We start from the raw sequence: 19263 nt of genomic DNA on the forward strand, positions 1-19263 counted from the left end.
GTAATTTAATTTTGAAAAGTTAACACCCTCCAAGGGGATAAAGTTCTGAAATATTGAGAAGTATGCTTAGGACATAAAGCCTTAGTCTCATATAGTAGTCCTACAAGCTCTACTTCCAGTTACATCTAAAGAGCCTGCCACTTCAAAAGGGCTCACTTTTTTTCACCTTTATGGGACCAATGGCCCTAGCAAACCTTGAAGATTTTATTCTGGAGGAGAGTTATTGAACCACTAATGATAGTTCCTTGTTGGACATCTCTATGTAACTTAAAATAAGGGTGATTAAAAGAATCAGGGGAAGTAGGAGTGAGATGTCAAGGTTCAAGGGATAACTCAAAAAACAGACTAGTTAGTAGTTAACAGTAATAATAATTATGATAAGGATGATGATGATACTAATATAGAAAAAGTCTTTATACTAGCTAGAAGATGAGACTACTGTTGATAAAAGATTCATTCTGATTCTTGAGGTAGCCTTACTGTCTTCTTGGCTCAGAATTCTAGGTGCTTCCTGTCTTTGCTATAAATATCCTCTGTAACACCTGCCACCGGACCCAAGATTAAGCAAGGATTAAATAGTTGGAACCCAAATTCCTGTTTTCAATTAATTATATCCACCTAGTACCTGAAGTCCTCTGAGGGGAAAGTTCTTGCTTGAATAACAGATTCTGCCTTAGTGCTGCTGAGACTTTTAAAGTAGCTGTTTACCTTGAATTGTTGAGATTTCCATGTAAATGATACAAGCATGAGCTGGTTTGTTTGTAAACAGATCTAACTGAGTCTCTTGTATGTATGTTAGAGTCATTTTCCCTTACACTTGATGTGTATTATGGCTCAGACTCAAAAGTTTCTGCTAAAGGAAATCATGATGGATAAGTTTCTGCATTGTTGGAAAATGTAACACCTATACAAACAAATGTCACTTATCCCAGGAGTTTTCTAGGCACAGTTAGTTCATCATAGAGGGACTTACTTGTTTGAGGAGCCATTCTTTCTACACTATTGTGTGTCAATATTTTTCTATTTTGCCTTGTATTTTCTTTTGGAAAGGATATTATTTTGCCTATTTGAGTATTGTTTTTGAGACAGAATTGGTAATTCATCAAATTACAGAAAATAGGATTGGTAGAATTAATGGAAAATAGAGAGGAAAGTCACAGAAATCAAACTGATTAAAAAATTTTTGTTTTCTCTATCTCTAAAGACAAAAGTTTTTGTTCATTTTTTTTCTTCATGGCAATGAAGTTGCTGAACTAAAACTACAGAATTATTATGCTCTTGAATTTACTTTGAAGAAAAAAAATCCATCATCTTAACTAAGGTAAATCAAATCGCTTAATCTATCTGTTAGGAGAAAACATGAGATGGGTGCGCCTAAGTAATGCCGAAGTGACGTCATAGCTGAACTCACCCGGCCACAAACAGCTCACTCCCTATCAGGTCCTTGAGGGAAATCAGTACTCAACAAGGCAACCGAAGCCAGGTGACTTTGGCCTTAACCAACCCAGAGCTCTAGGAATGGCAGCAGCAGCAGGAATGAAGGTGTTGGTTGTAGGGGCCAACATTTACTGAGAATTTACCATGTGACAGTCACCAGGCTACATGCTTTCTGTATACTTCCCTGTTAAAAAGGAAATGGTACAGTGCTGCCACTTCTCTATCTGGGCTTAAGTAGCTGGAGAGCAAAGCAGGCTTTTAAGGATCTAGTTCACCCAACAGTCACACCTAAGCCCAAGACCTTGCAACTGGTATATAGAACAGCTTACTGAATGCACACTTCCAGGTACAGGGAGCAGGAGAGTGAGACGGAAGGAGAGACTCCTTTGATCCTCTGGACCTGGCTGGATTGGCCTCTGCTGTGGCCTGCTCCACTGGAGGAAAAGGGACTACCCAAGGGAAAAAGCTTGGCTGATCAAAGGTAACCACTTGTTATCTTAGGGGAAGAGGAGAGGAAAGGACAGCATCTGTGTGCTTTCTTAATGCAGATCAGTTAGGAAACTGTCTAGAAAACAGAGCCCCATCAGATGTCACAGAATCCAACCAATGAGAGCAGCTCTCCATCGCCCATTCAACATGGCACCTAGGTGGTAGGAAAAGAATTGCAACTGGACATATGAATGTCTCTTTTGACAGCGACAGCTGTTTCCTCATCAAGGTGGTACTTCTGTGGACATTGTAAAGATGGACATAGCATATTATTTCTTCTAATAATGAATTATATTAATTAATTTATAATTTGTAATTAATAATTATAAATGAATATTATATTCATTTATACTTATTAATTCCATTTTATATTTATATAATACGTACATTATGTAATAAAACATTTTGTATAATAGTTACCGGTTTTATCCTTCTTACCAACTCTAGTAATCAGGGGAAGAAGATAAGAAAATGTCTTTCATTTATTAGACATTGCAGAAACAAGGATACCTTTGTGTGAACTATTTGGACTCCATTTGGAGGACAAAAAAAGTCTGCTAAAATAATAATTTAATATATAATGTGTATTCATGGAATTAAAATATTTAAAACATATGTTATTTAAAAACAATTTGTCATCTGCCATTTGGTTCAGGCACGCTCTTTTCTCCACTTTTTTTTCTCTTCTGTTCTTAATTCTAAAATGTGAGAAGCATACATTGAGCTCTCTTTAAACAAAAGTTAGTGGGATAGAACGCAGACCCATGCTATAAGATGTGGTCATTTAGCCCTCAAGTATTTATTTGAACCAGCAGTATGTTCATTAAGATCTCTTTTTAATAACAGTGCATTGCATGTTATAGTGGCTGGAATGGACTTTCTTTTTAATTCTTTGACCTTGAAATTTTAATTTATTAATGAGTTATATTTACAGTACAGAGTAGAGACAAATTTGGCACATTGTTCTTTGCAGTCTTTCCTGGAAGGAATGAAATCAATTTTAGCTATAAACAATTGCATTGCTCTTGTACAGTGATACTTGTATAACATTGTTTCAGTTGTTGGAAGAACATGACTAACATGTATTTGTTTGGCTTCTCTCTTCACAAGAAGCTCCTTTGATTGGCTTAGCAGTAGCCCCTGCCCCCTCCAAAGTTAATACACAGTTGTCCACCTTCCATAGCTTACCTTGAATTTAGACTAATGTGTCAGCTAGACTATTTTTGTTTTATAGCAGTAAATATGTTATCATTTATGTTACCTTTTAAAGCATCAATATTTTATAAGTTTTGAGAAGTAAAAATGTATATCAATTTGATTTTCTGAATTTAATTGAAATGGTTGAAACCACTGTGGGAAATCTCGATGTATTTGGCATGTATCCTTTTAAAAAATTATTGATGAATAATACAGAGAAAGTTGCACAAAATGTACACATGTAGCTCAGTAAATGATGATGAATGATCATGGAGTGAAAACTTCTAACTTAACAGTTCTAGAAATAGAACATCCCCACACCTCATAAGCCCTTCTTCCATACTCTCCACCCACCTGAAAGTCAACATTATCCTGACTATCCTAACACTGAAGTTGACTTTTGCCTGTTAAAGAACTTTATATAAGTGGGATCATACATTATATTCTTTTGTGCCAGGTTTCTTCTTTTTTTAGTTAATTTTAATTTTTTTCTGATGAACTTCCCATTTTATTTATCACATATTTTTTATTTTTAAAGCTTTTTTATTACATATTTTTTATTTCAATAGCTTTTGGGGTACAAGTGGTTTTTGGTTACATGGATGAATTGTATAATGGTGAAGTCTAAGATTTTAGTGCACCTGTGACACCAGTAGTGTACATTGTACCCAATATGTAGTTTTTTTATCCTTTATTCACCTCCGCCGACCCCTCGCCTCCTGCTGCCTTTCAGTCTCTAAAGTTCATTATACCGCTCTGTATGCCTTTGCATACCCGTAGCTCAGCTCCCAGTTATAAGTGAGAACATATGGTATTTGGTTTTCCATTCCTGAGTTACTTCACCTAGAATAATGGCCTCTAGCTCCATCCGAGTAGTTTCAAAAGAAATTATTTCATTATTTTTATGGGTGCTGGGCTTCTTCTATCCATCATTATGTTTGTGAGATTTTTTATGTTGTAGTTTGTTCATTTTCATAGCTGTTTACTATTTCATTGTATGAATTATTTGTCCATTCTACTGTTGATAGATATTAGGTTGTTTCCAATTTTTAAGTGGATGACTAATGCTGCTATGACTCTTTGAGTACATATGGCACATATGCACACGTGATTATCTCATATATTCCAAAGAAAAGGATTGCTGGAATATATGGTAAGAATTTGTGCAAGTACCCAATGCCTGATTGTTTTCCAAAGAGGTAGTTCTAGCTTGTGCTCACATTGAGAGTTCATGTTGGCCTAAATCCTCATCAACATTTGTCACTGTCAGACTTCTTAATTTTAGGCACTCTAGTGGATGTTTAATGATAACTCATTTTGGTTTTAATTTGCACCGCACTATAAATGATGTTTATGGAGAGTTAGTTAAAAGATAATAGAAAAACCTTATCATACTAAGAAATAAAGTATAATTCAAAATACATGATTTTTATTTTGAATATGTAAGAAGTGCGTAATGCCTGAGAAAATGCTGGAAGTAATTATGTTAAAATGTTGACATTGGTTAGCTTGGATAGAGTGAATGGCTATTTCTTTTCTTAAATAACCACTTGTCTTTTTCATTCATGGAATATGAAGTCCTTTTATACTCAGAATAAGAGACTTTTTTTTTTTTTTTTTTTTGAGACAGAGTTTTGCTCTTATTGCCCTGGCTGGAGTGCAATGGCGTGATCTCAGCTCACCGCAACCTCCGCCTCCTGGGTTCAAGCGATTCCGCAGCCTCAGCCTTGCAAGTAGCTGGGATTACAGGCATACACCACCATGCCCGGCTAATTATTTATTTATTTATTCATTTATTTTTGTATTTTTAGTGGAGACGGGGTTTCTCCATGTTGGTCACGCTGGTCTCAAACTCTCCACCTCAGGTGATCCACCCGACTCAGCCTCCCAAAGTGCTGGGATTATAGGCACGAGCCACCATGCCCGGCCAATAAACTTATTTACAAAAATCTCTTGAAGTAATGTTTCATCATTAAAACAAATATTTCTTTTCCCTTCTCTGTCTTTAAAAAAATCAGCCTTAGCCCTTAAATTCTCCATGTAAGAAAGTATTCATCACCTTAGCATTAATGCATACATTAAGCAATATTCTGGCCCTCACCTTTAGTGGCCACTTTCATTCAAATCATATTTACTTTTTGTGCTGGTTCCTTGTCCGTATTTTTCATGACCCAGATGCTTTTGGGAGCCTCCTGTGAATGCTTTTTAGCTGTGCCACTCATTAGGTCACATCCACTCATACACACTTCTTTTGAGTGTAGCCTTTTGCCTCATTTGACTATAGGCTCTTTCGGAGAAGAGACCATGCAACCGTGTATCATGCTCCTTGAAATCTCTCCCAAGTGCAGAAATCATAGTGGATTCTTAGGGAATGGATTTTCAATAAAATGTTATATTAGTCCATTTTCATGCTGCTGATAAAGACATGCCCGAGACTGGGCAATTTACAAAAGAAAGAAGTTTAATGGACTTACAGTTCCACGTGGCTGGGGAGGCCTCACAATCTTGGTGGAAGATGAAAGGCACTTCTCACATGGTGGCAGACAAGAGAAGAGAGCCCGTGCAGGGAAACTCCCCTCTATAAAACCGTCAGATCTCGTGAGACCCATTCAACATCAGGAGAACAGACCCGCCTCCATGATTCAACCACCTCCCACATGTTCCCCCCAACAACACATGGGAATTCAAGATGAGATTTGGGTAGAGACATAGCCAAATGATATCAAATGTATATCCAATGAAGAGATCATTGAAATGTTCATCTGTGTGGTTACACATGTAGTTTTTAAAAATTAAAATCCAAATGGTAAATTTGTAAAAAGCATATGCCAATTAAGAATTCATGGAAAAATATTTCATAGCTACAAAGATGATGAAAATAGGATTGGAAATGGAACCATTTTATCAACTAGGGGCCTGGGGGCTGATGGAGTGGGTATGTACAGAGGTGTGGGTAGGGTTAAGGGGACGAACAAGTAATAGTAAAGCCCCTAATACAGTCAAAGTTGGAATGAAAAAGTGATTCAGTGAGGGCTGGAGCAGCAGAGGAGGGCTCGCCCACCAGGAACAGTGGCCTTGGGGGAGCAGTGCCATACCACAGAGCCACAGCTAGCAGAGAGGGAGGAGGGGACTTGTTTTCCCTTCCTGCCAACTCCTGCCTTGCTTCCCTTAAGTGGAAACTGGAGGGAAGGCGAGCCAGCTGATTCAGACCTTAAAGACGATACTCCCCACACAGGCTGTGGCCTTGGGGAGGAGGAAGAGCAAATGGAAAGTAACCACCATAACCATCTGCACCTCTCAGGGTCACGTGGTGTTTCTAGGGCAGAGAAAGCTTACCTTGCATAGAGGGAAAAAAAAGTATAGGATTGTGCAGATTTATGACAGTGTCTACTGTTTTACTCTTGAACAGTTTAGATATTTGTTTTCTTTAGTGTAAGGAAAGGAAGAAAAACATATATGTGTATATATACGTGTATACACACATATATGTATACATATATGTGTATATATATGTGTATATATGTGTGTGTATATATATGTATACATATATGTGTGTGTATATATATATATGTATACATATATATATATTTGAGGCAAGGTCTCACTCTCTTGCCCAGGCTGGAGTGCAGTGGTGCACTCATGGCCCACTGCAGCCTCAACCTCCCAGGCTCAAGTGATCCTCCTGCCTCAGCCTCCCGAGTAGCTGGGACTGGGACTGTAGGAGTGTGTCACCATGCCAGTCTAATTTTTTTATTTTTATTTTTCTAGAGATGGGGTCTCCCCATGTTGCTCAGATTGATCTTGAACTCCTAGGCTTGAGTGATCCTTCTGCTTCAGCCTCCCAAAGTGCTGGTATTACAGGCAGGAGCCACTGCACTGGGACAAAAGCAAATTTTTTCTTACAAATTTTGATTTATTAAAACGGTATTTATTGAATAATTAATTAATTGGTTAAAAATGCATTAAAAAGGACAACTACCCTCTGTTCTCTATCAGACCACTGCTTGAATATGAAGAAGGATGTCTACTTGTTATATTAAAAAAAACAAAAAATAAGCTTATGTAAAAAACCAACATATTTCAGTCTTCCAGTAGTTGGAGCAGTCATGCAGAGATGCAGGAGATATGTGTACATTTCCAGTATCCCAAGCAATGTGCGAGCAAATTATAATAATCTGGCATATAAACCTTGTTTAATGCTCTCATAATGGGTAATGCAAGTGATTAAATACTGTGATTTTAATCTTGGCATTTTAGTAACCTAGTAAGATAGATGAAAAGGCAGTAATGAATTAGATTATATAATAATATTTCATTCTAACTCAGAAGTCCAGTTATTCTCTGCAACATGTTTTAAGTTTCTCATGGTATACTGTTAAAAATGCTCTGATAAGAATCTTCTACTCTTTCATTTCAATCTATTTTCATGACCATATAAAAAATATTCTGAAATCAAGTTACCTACACCAACAAACAGTTTCCACTGGGCAATATGGAAACAAAATGCCAGTGACTCATTAGGTCTCCAATGTCTTGGAAGACAGAGGGGTAGAAACAGCATAAAGGGCCTTATCCCTGAGAGGACACAGAGGCATTGCATACAGGAGCCAAGACACAGGGATAATGGGGCGAGGCACATCTTCCCAGCTGTGCTCTGTAGTCCCAACAACACTCTACAGTTTGGGAATCTCTGGTGGCCAGACAGCAGTTTGTCAGATTTAGTTTGGAGGGCCACAGGCATATTTCTATACTCTTTTGCTGCAACATAAATAGCATGGAATGTCTGTTCTTGGACCAGTTCTGAATTTCAGTGTTTTTCTCAGAATGTTTATTTGTTGTTTTGGTTCTTTCCTCCCTGGTTGGTGTCTCCCTCCAATGACTGAGCCACAGACAGTCCCAGGACAGAGAGAAGGTGGACTGCCACAAAGACCGAAAGCGGTGATCTTCAGTTCATTTCTGTGTGTATCTACTAAAAATGTGCATCAAGCAGACACCTATAGTTTTTTTCCTGGCACTGCTTTTAATCTTCAAATGAAGATTTTTAACAAGCTCGACAAATATTTACCAGGCCAAGTTGATGATAGTTTGTAGGAAAATATATGTCATTTCTATGGGAAATTCTGTGGCCGCCTTCTCCATATCTCCCCTGTCCTCTTCCTTCAGTGGAATTCAGCCCTCCTCTGGTCATAATCCTGAGTGCCTCTCATATAGCAGTGAACACACGTCTGCCTGATAAATTTAAGGAGCTTAACCTTCTCTCCCAGATTTGCTTTCCAGTTAAAAACACAATAATTGGGCTGGGAGCTGTGGCTCACACCTGTAATCCCAGCACTTTGGGAGGCCGAGGCGGGCGGATCATCTGAGATCAGGAGTTCAAGACTGGCCTAATCAACATGGTGAAACCTTGTCTCTACTAAAAAGACAAAAACTTAGCCGGGCATGGTGGCACATGCCTGTAATCCCAGCTACTCAGGAGGCTGAGACAGGAGAATCGCTTGATCTCTCTGGAGGGCGGAGGTTGCAATGAGCTGAGATTGCGCCACTGCACTCCAGCCCGGGCAACAAGAGCGAAACTCTGTCTCGAAAACAAAAAACAAAGCCACAATAACTGACAAATGATCTAGCTGCCAAGAATTTGAAGGTGGCTCTGTTAGGTAAGGTTAAAAACACCTTTATTTAAAGACTATTTACATGTCAGGAGGCTGTTTGGCTATGGTAGTTCAAGTTTGGATGCTCAGCTTTGTTTGCTTAGAAACTCATTTTTGTCACACTTTAGCACTAGAGAAATATGCTAACCCAGCTCACGAGAGCCTAATGTGGAAACAATTAACAAGTGACCACATTTTAATGAGAAACTGAATACCAGCCACTGCTCCGCTAGGGAACAAATCGCCATTTGGACTTTTTTTTTTCTGAGTTTAGAATCAGAAGAAAAGAAGTGTTGTTGACTGGTTCTACAAGAACATCAACAACCACAGCACTTAGGCACTGTGTTCCTACCTGTACACACAGGATTTCAGCCCTCACGGCAGCTCCTGGAGGGAGTTGGGATTGTTCCAATATTGTGTATAAGGAAACTGATGCTTGAGTGAGGGAATAAGTGAAGAAACCTTCAAATCCCATTCCTTCAAAGCCCTTGCATTTAATTACTGACTTCATTTTCTTAACCACCTCATGTGACTTTACGATTTTACTAAGGGAGGTCCTGGAAAATCCAAGGAGGTGCCTCCAAGGTGCTGTCAGGGAGAGGAGCAAAGCCGACTGGTGTGATCAGATTTGCTATGGAAAGGGGATTCTTCCACACAAAAAACTTGCACACAGATGTTTATAGCAGCTTTATTCATAATTGCCAAAACTTCGAAATAACCAAGTTTTCCTTCAGTAAGTGAATGAGTAAATAAGCTATTCCATACAATGGAATATTATTCAGTGCTAAAAGGAAATGAACTTTGAAAAAATATGGAGGAAACTTTAATGCATATTATGAAGTAAAAGAGGCCAATCTGGAAAGTCTGCATACTGTATGACATTCTGGAAAAGGCAAAACTATGGCGAGGGCAAAAAGATCAGTGGTTTCCTGGGGTTGGGGGCTGGGAAAAGGAAGAAGGGAAGAATTGGTGAAAGAGGATTTTTAAGGCAGTGAGACTGCTCTGTATGATACTGTAATGGTAGATACATTTGCCCAAACCCGTAGAAAGGATAACACCAAGAGTGAACCCTAAACTATGGACTTTGGGTGACGATGATGTGTGAGTGTAGGCTCATCACTCGTAACAAATGCGCCACTCTGGTAGAAGATGTTGATAATGACAGGAGGCTATTTATATGTAGAGGTGGGTTGGGGGTTATATGGGAAATCTCTGTACTACAGCTCAATTTTGCTATGAATTTAAATTGCTCTAAACAAAGTCTGTTAACAAAAAGAATGTCTTAATATTTCAATATTTGGAATCACACAGTATGTTGCATTTGCTACCCCTACTATGCATGTATATATGTTTATATGTGTGCATATATCTGTGTACATATACACATGTGTATATAAATATGTTTCTGTATATGTGTATTACGGGTGGAATATGTTAGCACAGTATGCGATGTATATGTCACATATGATTTTACATATGGATGTATGTGTATATTTGTATACATGTGTGTGTGTGTATGTGTTGAGCATTCAGTATATACTAGGCTCAGTACATGAAACTTTACTCATGTCAGCTTCCTAAGACTCCCACGAGGTTATGTTCTCCATTGGACCTTTAAGGAAGAGGAGAAGGTGAGTATCAAGGCTGAGGTCCACGCACATTGAGTCCCACTGCTTGGATGCATCTGTATCTAGAATTCCTGATGACCCCCTTATGACTGCCTGATGCACCTGTATCTTTATCTTCAAATCATGGAGGAACTCTCCTTTCCACTGTTGCTTCTTAGCAGTGTGTAAAAGGACCGTAGAGCCCAGTGCTCCTGCCAGAGAAGATATGACCAGGTCTTGGAGCCTCACTCGTGGGAAGCTGGTTTAGTAGGTACCTTCAGTGTCCTGGTGGGAAAGGCTTGAATCCAAGTGAAGCAGTGACAGGGACATCAGATTTGATAGACTTTTGTGAGGAGAAAACAGCTTCCTAGGCTTTCTTTGGGATTGATGACCACCCTAGCCTGGCCTCTATAATTTTTGTGTTTTTCTAGATGCTGATTGGTTTTCCTGTGCATAATTCTCCAAAATAGAATTTGGACCTCTAGGGATATTCTTACCACTCTTCTCAACTCTGGAATTTTGGAGAAATAATAGGTTTCAATCTTTGGGTAAATCAAGAAAAGCCAGTAAGAAATGTCACTGCCCACCCTGATGTTTAGTTCATGTTGCTCAGACCAAGTTATTCCTGGATCGCAAAAGCTGGCCCAGGAGGCATCATCTCATGGCTTTCTTGAAACAGCTCTTCTGTATTTGGTGGCACCAGTCTCTCCGTGGAAATCTATAAACAAGTTTGTGTTTAGAATCAGATTGGAAGGATTGCTTGTCCTTTCTTGTGAAGAATAAATGAATGAATTAGAACATCCCCTGTACCTTCTAAGGTAGCAAACACGTCTAAATAGGGTGTAAGATTTAACCAATGACAGACACGTCTAAATGGAGCTTAGGGGCTGAGTTAACAAAGAACAGAAAGCTAACTTGTTTTGTAGTAAAGAGCTAAAATAGGAAAGACTAATAGGTTATGTTGATTTCTATTTAAACAAACCATTTTACTAATTTCTGATTGGGTATGAAAGCCTCAAGCTGTTTTGAAAAGAAATAGCTATTTGCTGGTGGTGATTTCTTACTCTTCCCACCTGTAAATTTAGAAAACTTTGGATTTTTATTTTGCTTTCCCAAAGTAGCATCTAAGTAACAAATAAAAAGCCTCATTTTTTTTTAGTTCAAAATGAAGAAAGAGTCAGAAGGAGAAAGTGAGAAAATCCACCCCCACCACATTTCAACTTCTTTCATTTTCTACTGAGAGAAAATTCATTATCTGATCTTTGATTTCATTTATTTCAGTGTCTGCGCTGTGCACTTAGTGGAGCTGGCTTTTACCAAGATTATATTCTGACAGGGTGATGGGGGCCGGGCTGTGCGTGAGCATTTGCTTGGCAAGGAGAAAATGTGTTTCCTCCTCCCTTTCATTTCACTCCTAAAGCCAGTGGTGGAAGAGGAATTTGCTGTTCTCAGTTGATCTCTCTCTATCAGGGCCTCCCCTTCCTATGGCCGCACCCTCTGTGAATGAGGAAAAACGGGGAGCACAACTGTTTAACCTGTCAGAGCCAGTTCCCTGATTATCCATGCCAAATATTTTCCGTTAGAGAAGGAACTTGGTGGTCCAGGAGGTTATGCAGACTGGCCATTCTAGAAGTGGCTGTCTCAGGGTGTGGCTGTGGCTATGGGGCAGCAAGTGTGAGGGGAATTTGAGGAATCTCTCTCCAGAAGCAGATCAGGATATCGTGGTAGCAAGGTGTGTTTTAGAATTTATTTTTATTAACCAAAAGCCTACATTCTACCTTAGCTCATTATAACCGACGCAGGGGCTTGATCGAAAACGCATTCTTCCCCAACTTTCTAACCCGGGAGCACTTAGTTACTACTGCTCACTGAACGTGGCTCATCGGGATGCCTCATGGAAAAGGGCTTGAGCAGAAAGCTGATTCCAGGTGCTGCTGCACAAAGAGGAGGAGTTGCCTTCCAAGCACTCACACCCGGATCCATAAAAGTCATTTTACTTACCACTGCGAGGCCCTGGGAAGTTAAACAGACATGTGCCTGGATCTTTAGAGTGACCAATTTCCCATTTCCAACTAGACTTTTGCAATAGGTCTTCTTCCTTACGGACAGCTCTGCCATGTGCATGATCAGGCTTCCAGACCACACAAATTTGGGATTGTATTCTTTCATTCTGTTTTGTTCTGTTCTTTTCTTTCCCTTTCTTTTTTCTTTTCTTTTCTTTCTTATTTTTATGCAACACCATGCTAGTAAGAGGTAAGTTTTAAATGGTAACATTAATATTTGGGTCAAGTGGAAAATACAATTGTAGCAACCACTTTAAGCCCAGTTGCCTGTTATTTAGAATTTCTTCTCATGGAAGAAGCCATAGGTTGACCTTTATTTTACTATTTTGGAGTGCAATGAAGTTTCTCAGAGATCAATTTATTTTCCCAAACAATTGCATAGTGATGCTCTGCCTGCATTATATCATGCTGATTTTAAAATAATAGTACTAATATGTAGTTGCCTGCAATTTTTTCCACAAGGCTCCTTTGAATTCACTTAAAATCTTACTTATTTTCTTTCAGAGACAGCCTCTGCCTGTGGAGATATTTGTCTCATGCATACCCCTTGTATCTGGTTTTCTTTGTACCCAGGACTTCCGCCTTATCTAGTAGCCCTACATATCCGGACCTGCCCTTCATTAGGATCTCCCCACACCGGAACCCCGCTGCTGCTTCCGAGTCTCCCTTCAGCCCTCCACATCCCTACATTAATCCCTACATGGACTATATCCGCTCCTTGCACAGCAGCCCATCGCTCTCCATGATCTCAGCAACCCGTGGGCTGAGCCCTACAGATGGTAAGTCCAGGATGGATTCTGCTTCTGGAGATCATGCAGCCTCCTCCCTGCTCCTCACTCGGGACGTGTATAAAGTAGACCTGATGTTTAGTGAGTGTTTCCCATGTGCCAGGCGCTGTGCTCCATGCCTTACGTTCATGATTGCGTTTCAGTTTTGTAACACCTCATTGGCACTGGTGTTATTATCTCCATTTTCAGGTCAGAATAGCAGTGTGCAGTGGGGTTTACTTGCAACACAGTCAATCCCATGGCTAGTAAGGGGCAGAGGTGGAATTCATTGCAAATGTTTCTGATTCCCAAATCCCTGCTGGTAACTAGGGTTCTGTTCTGCTGCTTCACATATGATTAGACTGGTCCTGTAGCCATTCACACACGTGCATGTGTAACATGAGTGTTCTACTCACCTTCTGATGAACACTTTTCTGTTCTGTGTGTCTGAGAAGCACATTTATACAGATGCGTCTGTTAGAGGAGGGCGTCCCGAACTCTAGTGTGCCTATGAATCACCTGGGGAGCCTGATAAAAGGCGATTCTGCATCAGGTGGGATCAGGTGGGGCCTGAGTTTCTGTGCTCCTCAAAAGCTGATGATGTCAGTGCTGTTGGTGCCTGGACCACACTCTGAGTGGCAAGGTCTTAGAAAACATCATGGTCCAGGGCTGTTGCCTGTGCTTTCTATTCTTGACCATGCCACGTGAAAATCCAAAGAAGAATGTACTGGGAAAGGAAATGAGCTTCGACTTTCTCATACTTGATGCTCATTTTAGGCTCTTAAGGATTGAATTCCTGTTGGTTCTGTTAGTCCCCCCATTACTTTTCCCATGACTCTTCTTAATTGGAGCTGTGTATTCTCCTGGTGTCAACTTATAAACTGGTCCTTTGATTCAGGAAAAGTATTTTCCATATCATGCACACATAGGAATTCACTTGCCCAATGATCACTGGAATCTGAATCAAGGTCCAGAATTGCATCACCTATTAATTACAGGTAGCAGGCTCTGAATTCTTTGCAAGAGATCGCAAATCACCACTGCCTGTTCCACATCAGAGAAACACCAGGCATTTCATTTCACTGAGCAGTGCTTGATGCGACTTCCATGCCCTATCCACATTCTCTAGGTAGACGCCTTCCTGAGGCTGGGTGTGCATGGTGAGAAGCTGCATGAAGTGTCTCAGGAAACATCCACTCACTTGGGTTTTCAGAAATAGCTTTCCTTCAGTAACAGCCACTTTTTTCTTTTTTGATTCAGTGCAGTGAATTTACTGGTTAATAATAGTAATACAGGTAGCTAAAGAATAAGTTTTGCCCTTTGGGCAGGATTAACATGGTATTTTATTTTGAGAAAGGGTCTCACTTTGCTCCCCAGGCTGGAGTGCCTTGGTGCAATCTCAGCTCACTGTACCCCGGACCTGCTTTGTTCAAGTCATCTTCCTGTCTCAGCCCCCTAAGTAGCTGGGACCACTGGTGCGCACCACCACGCCTAGCTAATTTTTATATTTTTTGTAGAGACAGCGTTTCGCCATGTTGCCCATGCTGGTCTCAAACTCCTGAGCTCAAGCGATCTACCCACCTCTACCTCCCAAAGTGCTAGGATTACAGTCATGAGCCACTGTGCCTGGCCAAGATTCACATTTTAAAAATAAAAATCAAATATGAATTAGATTTTCTGCTTCAGATTTTATTTTGCACTTGAAGAACTGGAGAATCATCTCCTTCAAGTCCTTGGGAGTTGGTGGAAATGACTAACAAGGAGAATAGACTGAGGGAGAGAGGGAGGCTAGCTGACAATGGACTTGGAATTATGCCCAGCCTGCAGAAATTTATTCGGGCTAGTGGAAAGTCATACCACTAGTTAAACTACTGAAAGCACTCTTATCATCTGCTTTGTGTAGCATTTGATGACGAGTATATATATCACATTCTTTGACTGGTTGATTTGCCTTCCTTTTCTTGCCTCTCAAGAATCCAGTTAATATAATCAAATAAAGTAACAAGATAAATATTTCCCTTGTGGCCTAAAGTTTTTTTCCTTAAATCTCTATCTTTACCATGTATCATGGATAAAAAGTATATGAAACAAATATAAAATACCCACAAACCTATCACTAGAGTGCTGGTATTTCTAGATAATAATTGTAAAACTTTTATTGATTGAATGCTATGTGCTAAACGTGCTACATACATAATTTAATTTTTGCTCCTGACGACCTCATGGAGCCAGTTTAAATCCAGATCTCTATGAGTCTGGAGGCCACCCTCAGAACTGCTACAATGTCTTGCTGCTTTTGCACGAAAATTGGCAGGTGGAAACCGATTATTATCCTGTTAGAAAGCTGAGTCTTGGCAGTAAATTGCTCCAGATTGATAGGTATATTTTCTTTTTGATTTTGTAATGAAGAAAAGGAAAAGAGAGCTTTTAAATTATGGAATGTAAAATTGTAGCTTATCGTTCAGTTGTGTTATTAAAGCTGTGCTGCCTTTTTTCATGCTGGTAAACCCTGACTTTTCATGTGAGTGAGAGTTAACTCAGACACTCTTGTCAGAAAGCTTAGAAAAGTATTTTAAGTATGTCTGGAAAGATATCATAGTCTTCTAAGTTGTCTACTATTGTAAGAAATGCAAACATACAGCGATTTGATATAAAAATGATTTTATTTGGGGAGGCAAATGTGGTTATGTACATATATACATTTTAATCATTCTGATTTGTTGATAATTTCTTAGACCAACAACAAAAACTTAGTAATGCATTTCACTTTTTTCTATTCCTTTCCTTCAGTTTTATTTTCAAATAAAAGATGTTTAATGGAAGTAAGAGCACAGTTTGAGTTAAAGGAGCTTTACTCTAATAAGCCATAAAAGGAATTGCTGATGTGGGTTGTGTAATGGACTCTGAGATGCTTCAAGAGAAACTTCTAGTTGACCTTCTTTCGCTAGTAACCATACATCTCTTGTCTCCTCCTAGCGCCCCATGCAGGAGTCAGCCCAGCAGAATACTATCATCAGATGGCCCTGCTAACTGGCCAGCGCAGCCCCTATGCAGACATTATTCCCTCGGCTGCCACCGCCGGCACGGGGGCCATCCACATGGAATATCTTCATGCTATGGATAGTAAGTGACGGGGCTGGTTTCTAGAGTCTTGGGAAATGGCAAAGGCAACTTTATGAAACAGAGAAGAAGATACAAAGATTAGGTGATTGTGTAACTTTTTGATCTGGAGGAGAAAGTGGAACCACCACTATCTGGTGCTCTGGTTCCCTTGGTTTTCTAGAAGCTTCCACAGATTTGGACATCCTGAGACCCCCTGTTTAGCTCAAGGATACCAGTGAACTGACAGATGCAGGCAATTGTAATTGACAGCGATATATAAATATTAGCTGGTTAAAAAAAATCCTAGCCCAGGTAACATAGCGAGATCTATCTCTACAAAAAATTAAAAATTAGCTGGGTGTAGTGGCATGTACCTGTAGTCCCTGCTACTCAGGAGGCTGAGGCTGAAGGATCACTTGAGCCCAGGAGGTTGGTGTTGCAGTGAGTCTTGGTCACGCCACTGCACTCCAGCCTGGGTGACAGAGTGAGACCCTGTCTCCCCAAACCAAAAAAATTTTTTCCTGTCGTGATTGTCTTGATAACAAAATAAGGGGGAATGGATTTGATATATGGATGGACTTTGCCTCCCCACTCCTTGGTTTCATGGATTTTATGCTTTAAAAATTAATTTTAAAAAATACCTGTTTTAACAGGTTTTACATTTTTGCCTTAAATGATTGTTTGCCCCATATGTTTTCTTTACATTAAAAAAATTGTATTCCACTAAGACCGTTTGTAGCTGCTGAATATATGAAAGGATCAGAATAGTTATCAAGTTATCAATAGTTGCCAAATAGCTTATTTGGAAAAAATAAAAACTTTTTCCAAATCAGAAGGGACTACTTTTAGTACCTAGCAGTGGAATAAGGTGAGATTACTTGATGCACGTTGTATCACTTATTTTGGGGTTCCTTAGGTGTGTAATGATTTTTGTGGGTCACTTATGTAGACGCATAGACAAGTAAGCCTATAATTACCTCTCGTCAGAGCATTCCAGAGCGCTCATCTCTTCAGATCCTTTAAGGACACATCCGTTTGCAAGGCGCTCTGAAGTGAGCCTAAAGCATCATCCAACTCATACATCAGCAAAAGCCACTACCTTTGAATAGGACAACAGTATGACTTTGAGTAGGGCATTTGCTTAGCGTTTTGTTTGTTTTTCCTAGTAGCAGCAATTAACTTACACTTTTCCATCTACAATCTATTTGGATTCTTCTGTGACAGAGGGCGGGCATATGTCCTCTAGTTATTTAGTCCTGAGTCTTGGACTAGAAAGAAGGTGATTATTTCACACAGGGGTAAAAACTCTACAGCCTTAGTCTGCTTACCACCAAGAACTACCTTTGTGTGTTTCATTGGAACACAAGATTCTGTTGGTTTCCACTGGGAAGCTCATTACTACATGGAAAGTAAAAGAAATGTGTTACGTCTTCTTCAGGCGTTCTGTTGTTTGGCTTTTTAGCATAGAGAGCTTACATTTCAGATTCATCATAACCACATTTCAATTAGCGATTGCTGAAAAAGAAGTTGTGTTATTATGCAAATCAGTTATTTAAAATCTGCAAATAAAGAATTAAAATAAGAGAGAATCCTTGGAAGGTCAGCCCGCATTACTTTCCCTATTTGATGAGAATGTGTTTAGTCAGGCAGTGGCGGTTTTTATCTAAATAAAGGATGAAGCTACCCTTTTACTTTGTAAAAACTAATTAAAGGAATTTTAATTTGCCTGAGTATATGGTAAATTGATTGTCATTAAGTAGGAATTTAGATGTCCTATCATTCATCACATAAAAATAAACCTCCTTTTTCTTTGTCAGAATTTCTTATTAGAATAGAGAAACAAAACAATTAACAGAAAGCCAGATCGGAGATATCTGTGTTAGAACAATAAGAATTCTCTGGCTTATATTTCAGAAGGAAGTGGTATGATCAGTGAAGAACTGGGCTACTTCTCTTTTGGCTGTTCTGAAAATGCTTACCTTGTATTTTAGCAGCTCCCTTCAACAGAATATCCCAAATCACTGTCCCCAAATGCTGACTTTCTCTTCTTTTGCTTGTTTATTAAGGAGTTGGGAAGAACATATTAAAGGGCTGGAAAGTTCTTAAGGCACTATATTCTTTTCCTCTAAAGTAATTGAAGTAGCATTTATTAATAGTTATTTAGTTAGAATATAAGAAGATTGCCCAGAAATTTCCACCATAGGAGATTTTTTCCAACAAAGAAGCGAAACATTAATCCTAAATTTTTATAGTGGTTGTCCATCTGCAGTGGTAGATCGAAACCTGGGATCTATCTGGTCACTCTTCATCCCTTGTTACAGATATTTAGGACTTCTTAATTAACACAACCCTCAATAAACTGGGTTCAGGTAAGCACCTGACTTTTAAATAGTGGGCATGTCTAGGTTTCAGCAAGATGTAGGACAGAGTGTTTATATGTAGCTTGTTAGGATAAACTAGTCTGTTTATGGTCCCAATTCTACCTCTCAGTGTTGGAGTGACCTTAAAAGATGAGAACAAATACTCCCTATAAGGAACATTCTAGAGATGAGGGCCCCTGAAGACCACTATTTATATTGGTGGAAATAGACTTAAATAAGAGCCAGTCTTGGAGGGAAAAACACAGAGAGGAAAGGTTCCAGCCAGGCTGTGAGCAAGCCAAAGGGTTTCATGGAAAGGGTGAAAAGGTCTTGAGAGGCCCCTCACCCTCTTTGGAGGATGTGAGAGGGATCTAAGGCTCCTAGGGTTTGAGAGCATCAAATGGGCTTCTTCCTTTTCATCACAATTAGTGATCTAAAACATTAGAGATTTTCTAGGGATATATCCACATCCTGTCTAGCATGTGCTGTCACTTCTAACTTTGCCAGTGATCACTGAGTACCATTGAGAAGGGCAATTCTTGTCCAGGATTATATGGAAGTTGATAACAAATTTGGTTTGTCCTTGGAGTTAC

The 19263-nt window shown here is 39.5% G+C and overlaps 1 protein-coding gene across 3 annotated transcripts in view; it reads left to right on the plus strand.

The window, feature by feature from the left end:
* GLI3 (GLI family zinc finger 3) overlaps positions 1–19263 on the plus strand; it is a 276529-nt gene that overhangs the window by 176149 nt on the left and 81117 nt on the right. For all 3 annotated transcript variants that reach the window (XM_063708513.1, XM_063708512.1, XM_055347697.2), the window contains 2 exons: positions 13015–13220; positions 16185–16331. In XM_063708513.1, the coding sequence (XP_063564583.1) occupies positions 13015–13220; positions 16185–16331 (353 nt within the window). The remainder of the gene's footprint in view (positions 1–13014; positions 13221–16184; positions 16332–19263) is intronic.

This window comes from Gorilla gorilla, chromosome 6 (assembly GCF_029281585.2).
Source record: "Gorilla gorilla gorilla isolate KB3781 chromosome 6, NHGRI_mGorGor1-v2.1_pri, whole genome shotgun sequence".
Lineage (NCBI taxonomy): Eukaryota > Metazoa > Chordata > Mammalia > Primates > Hominidae > Gorilla > Gorilla gorilla.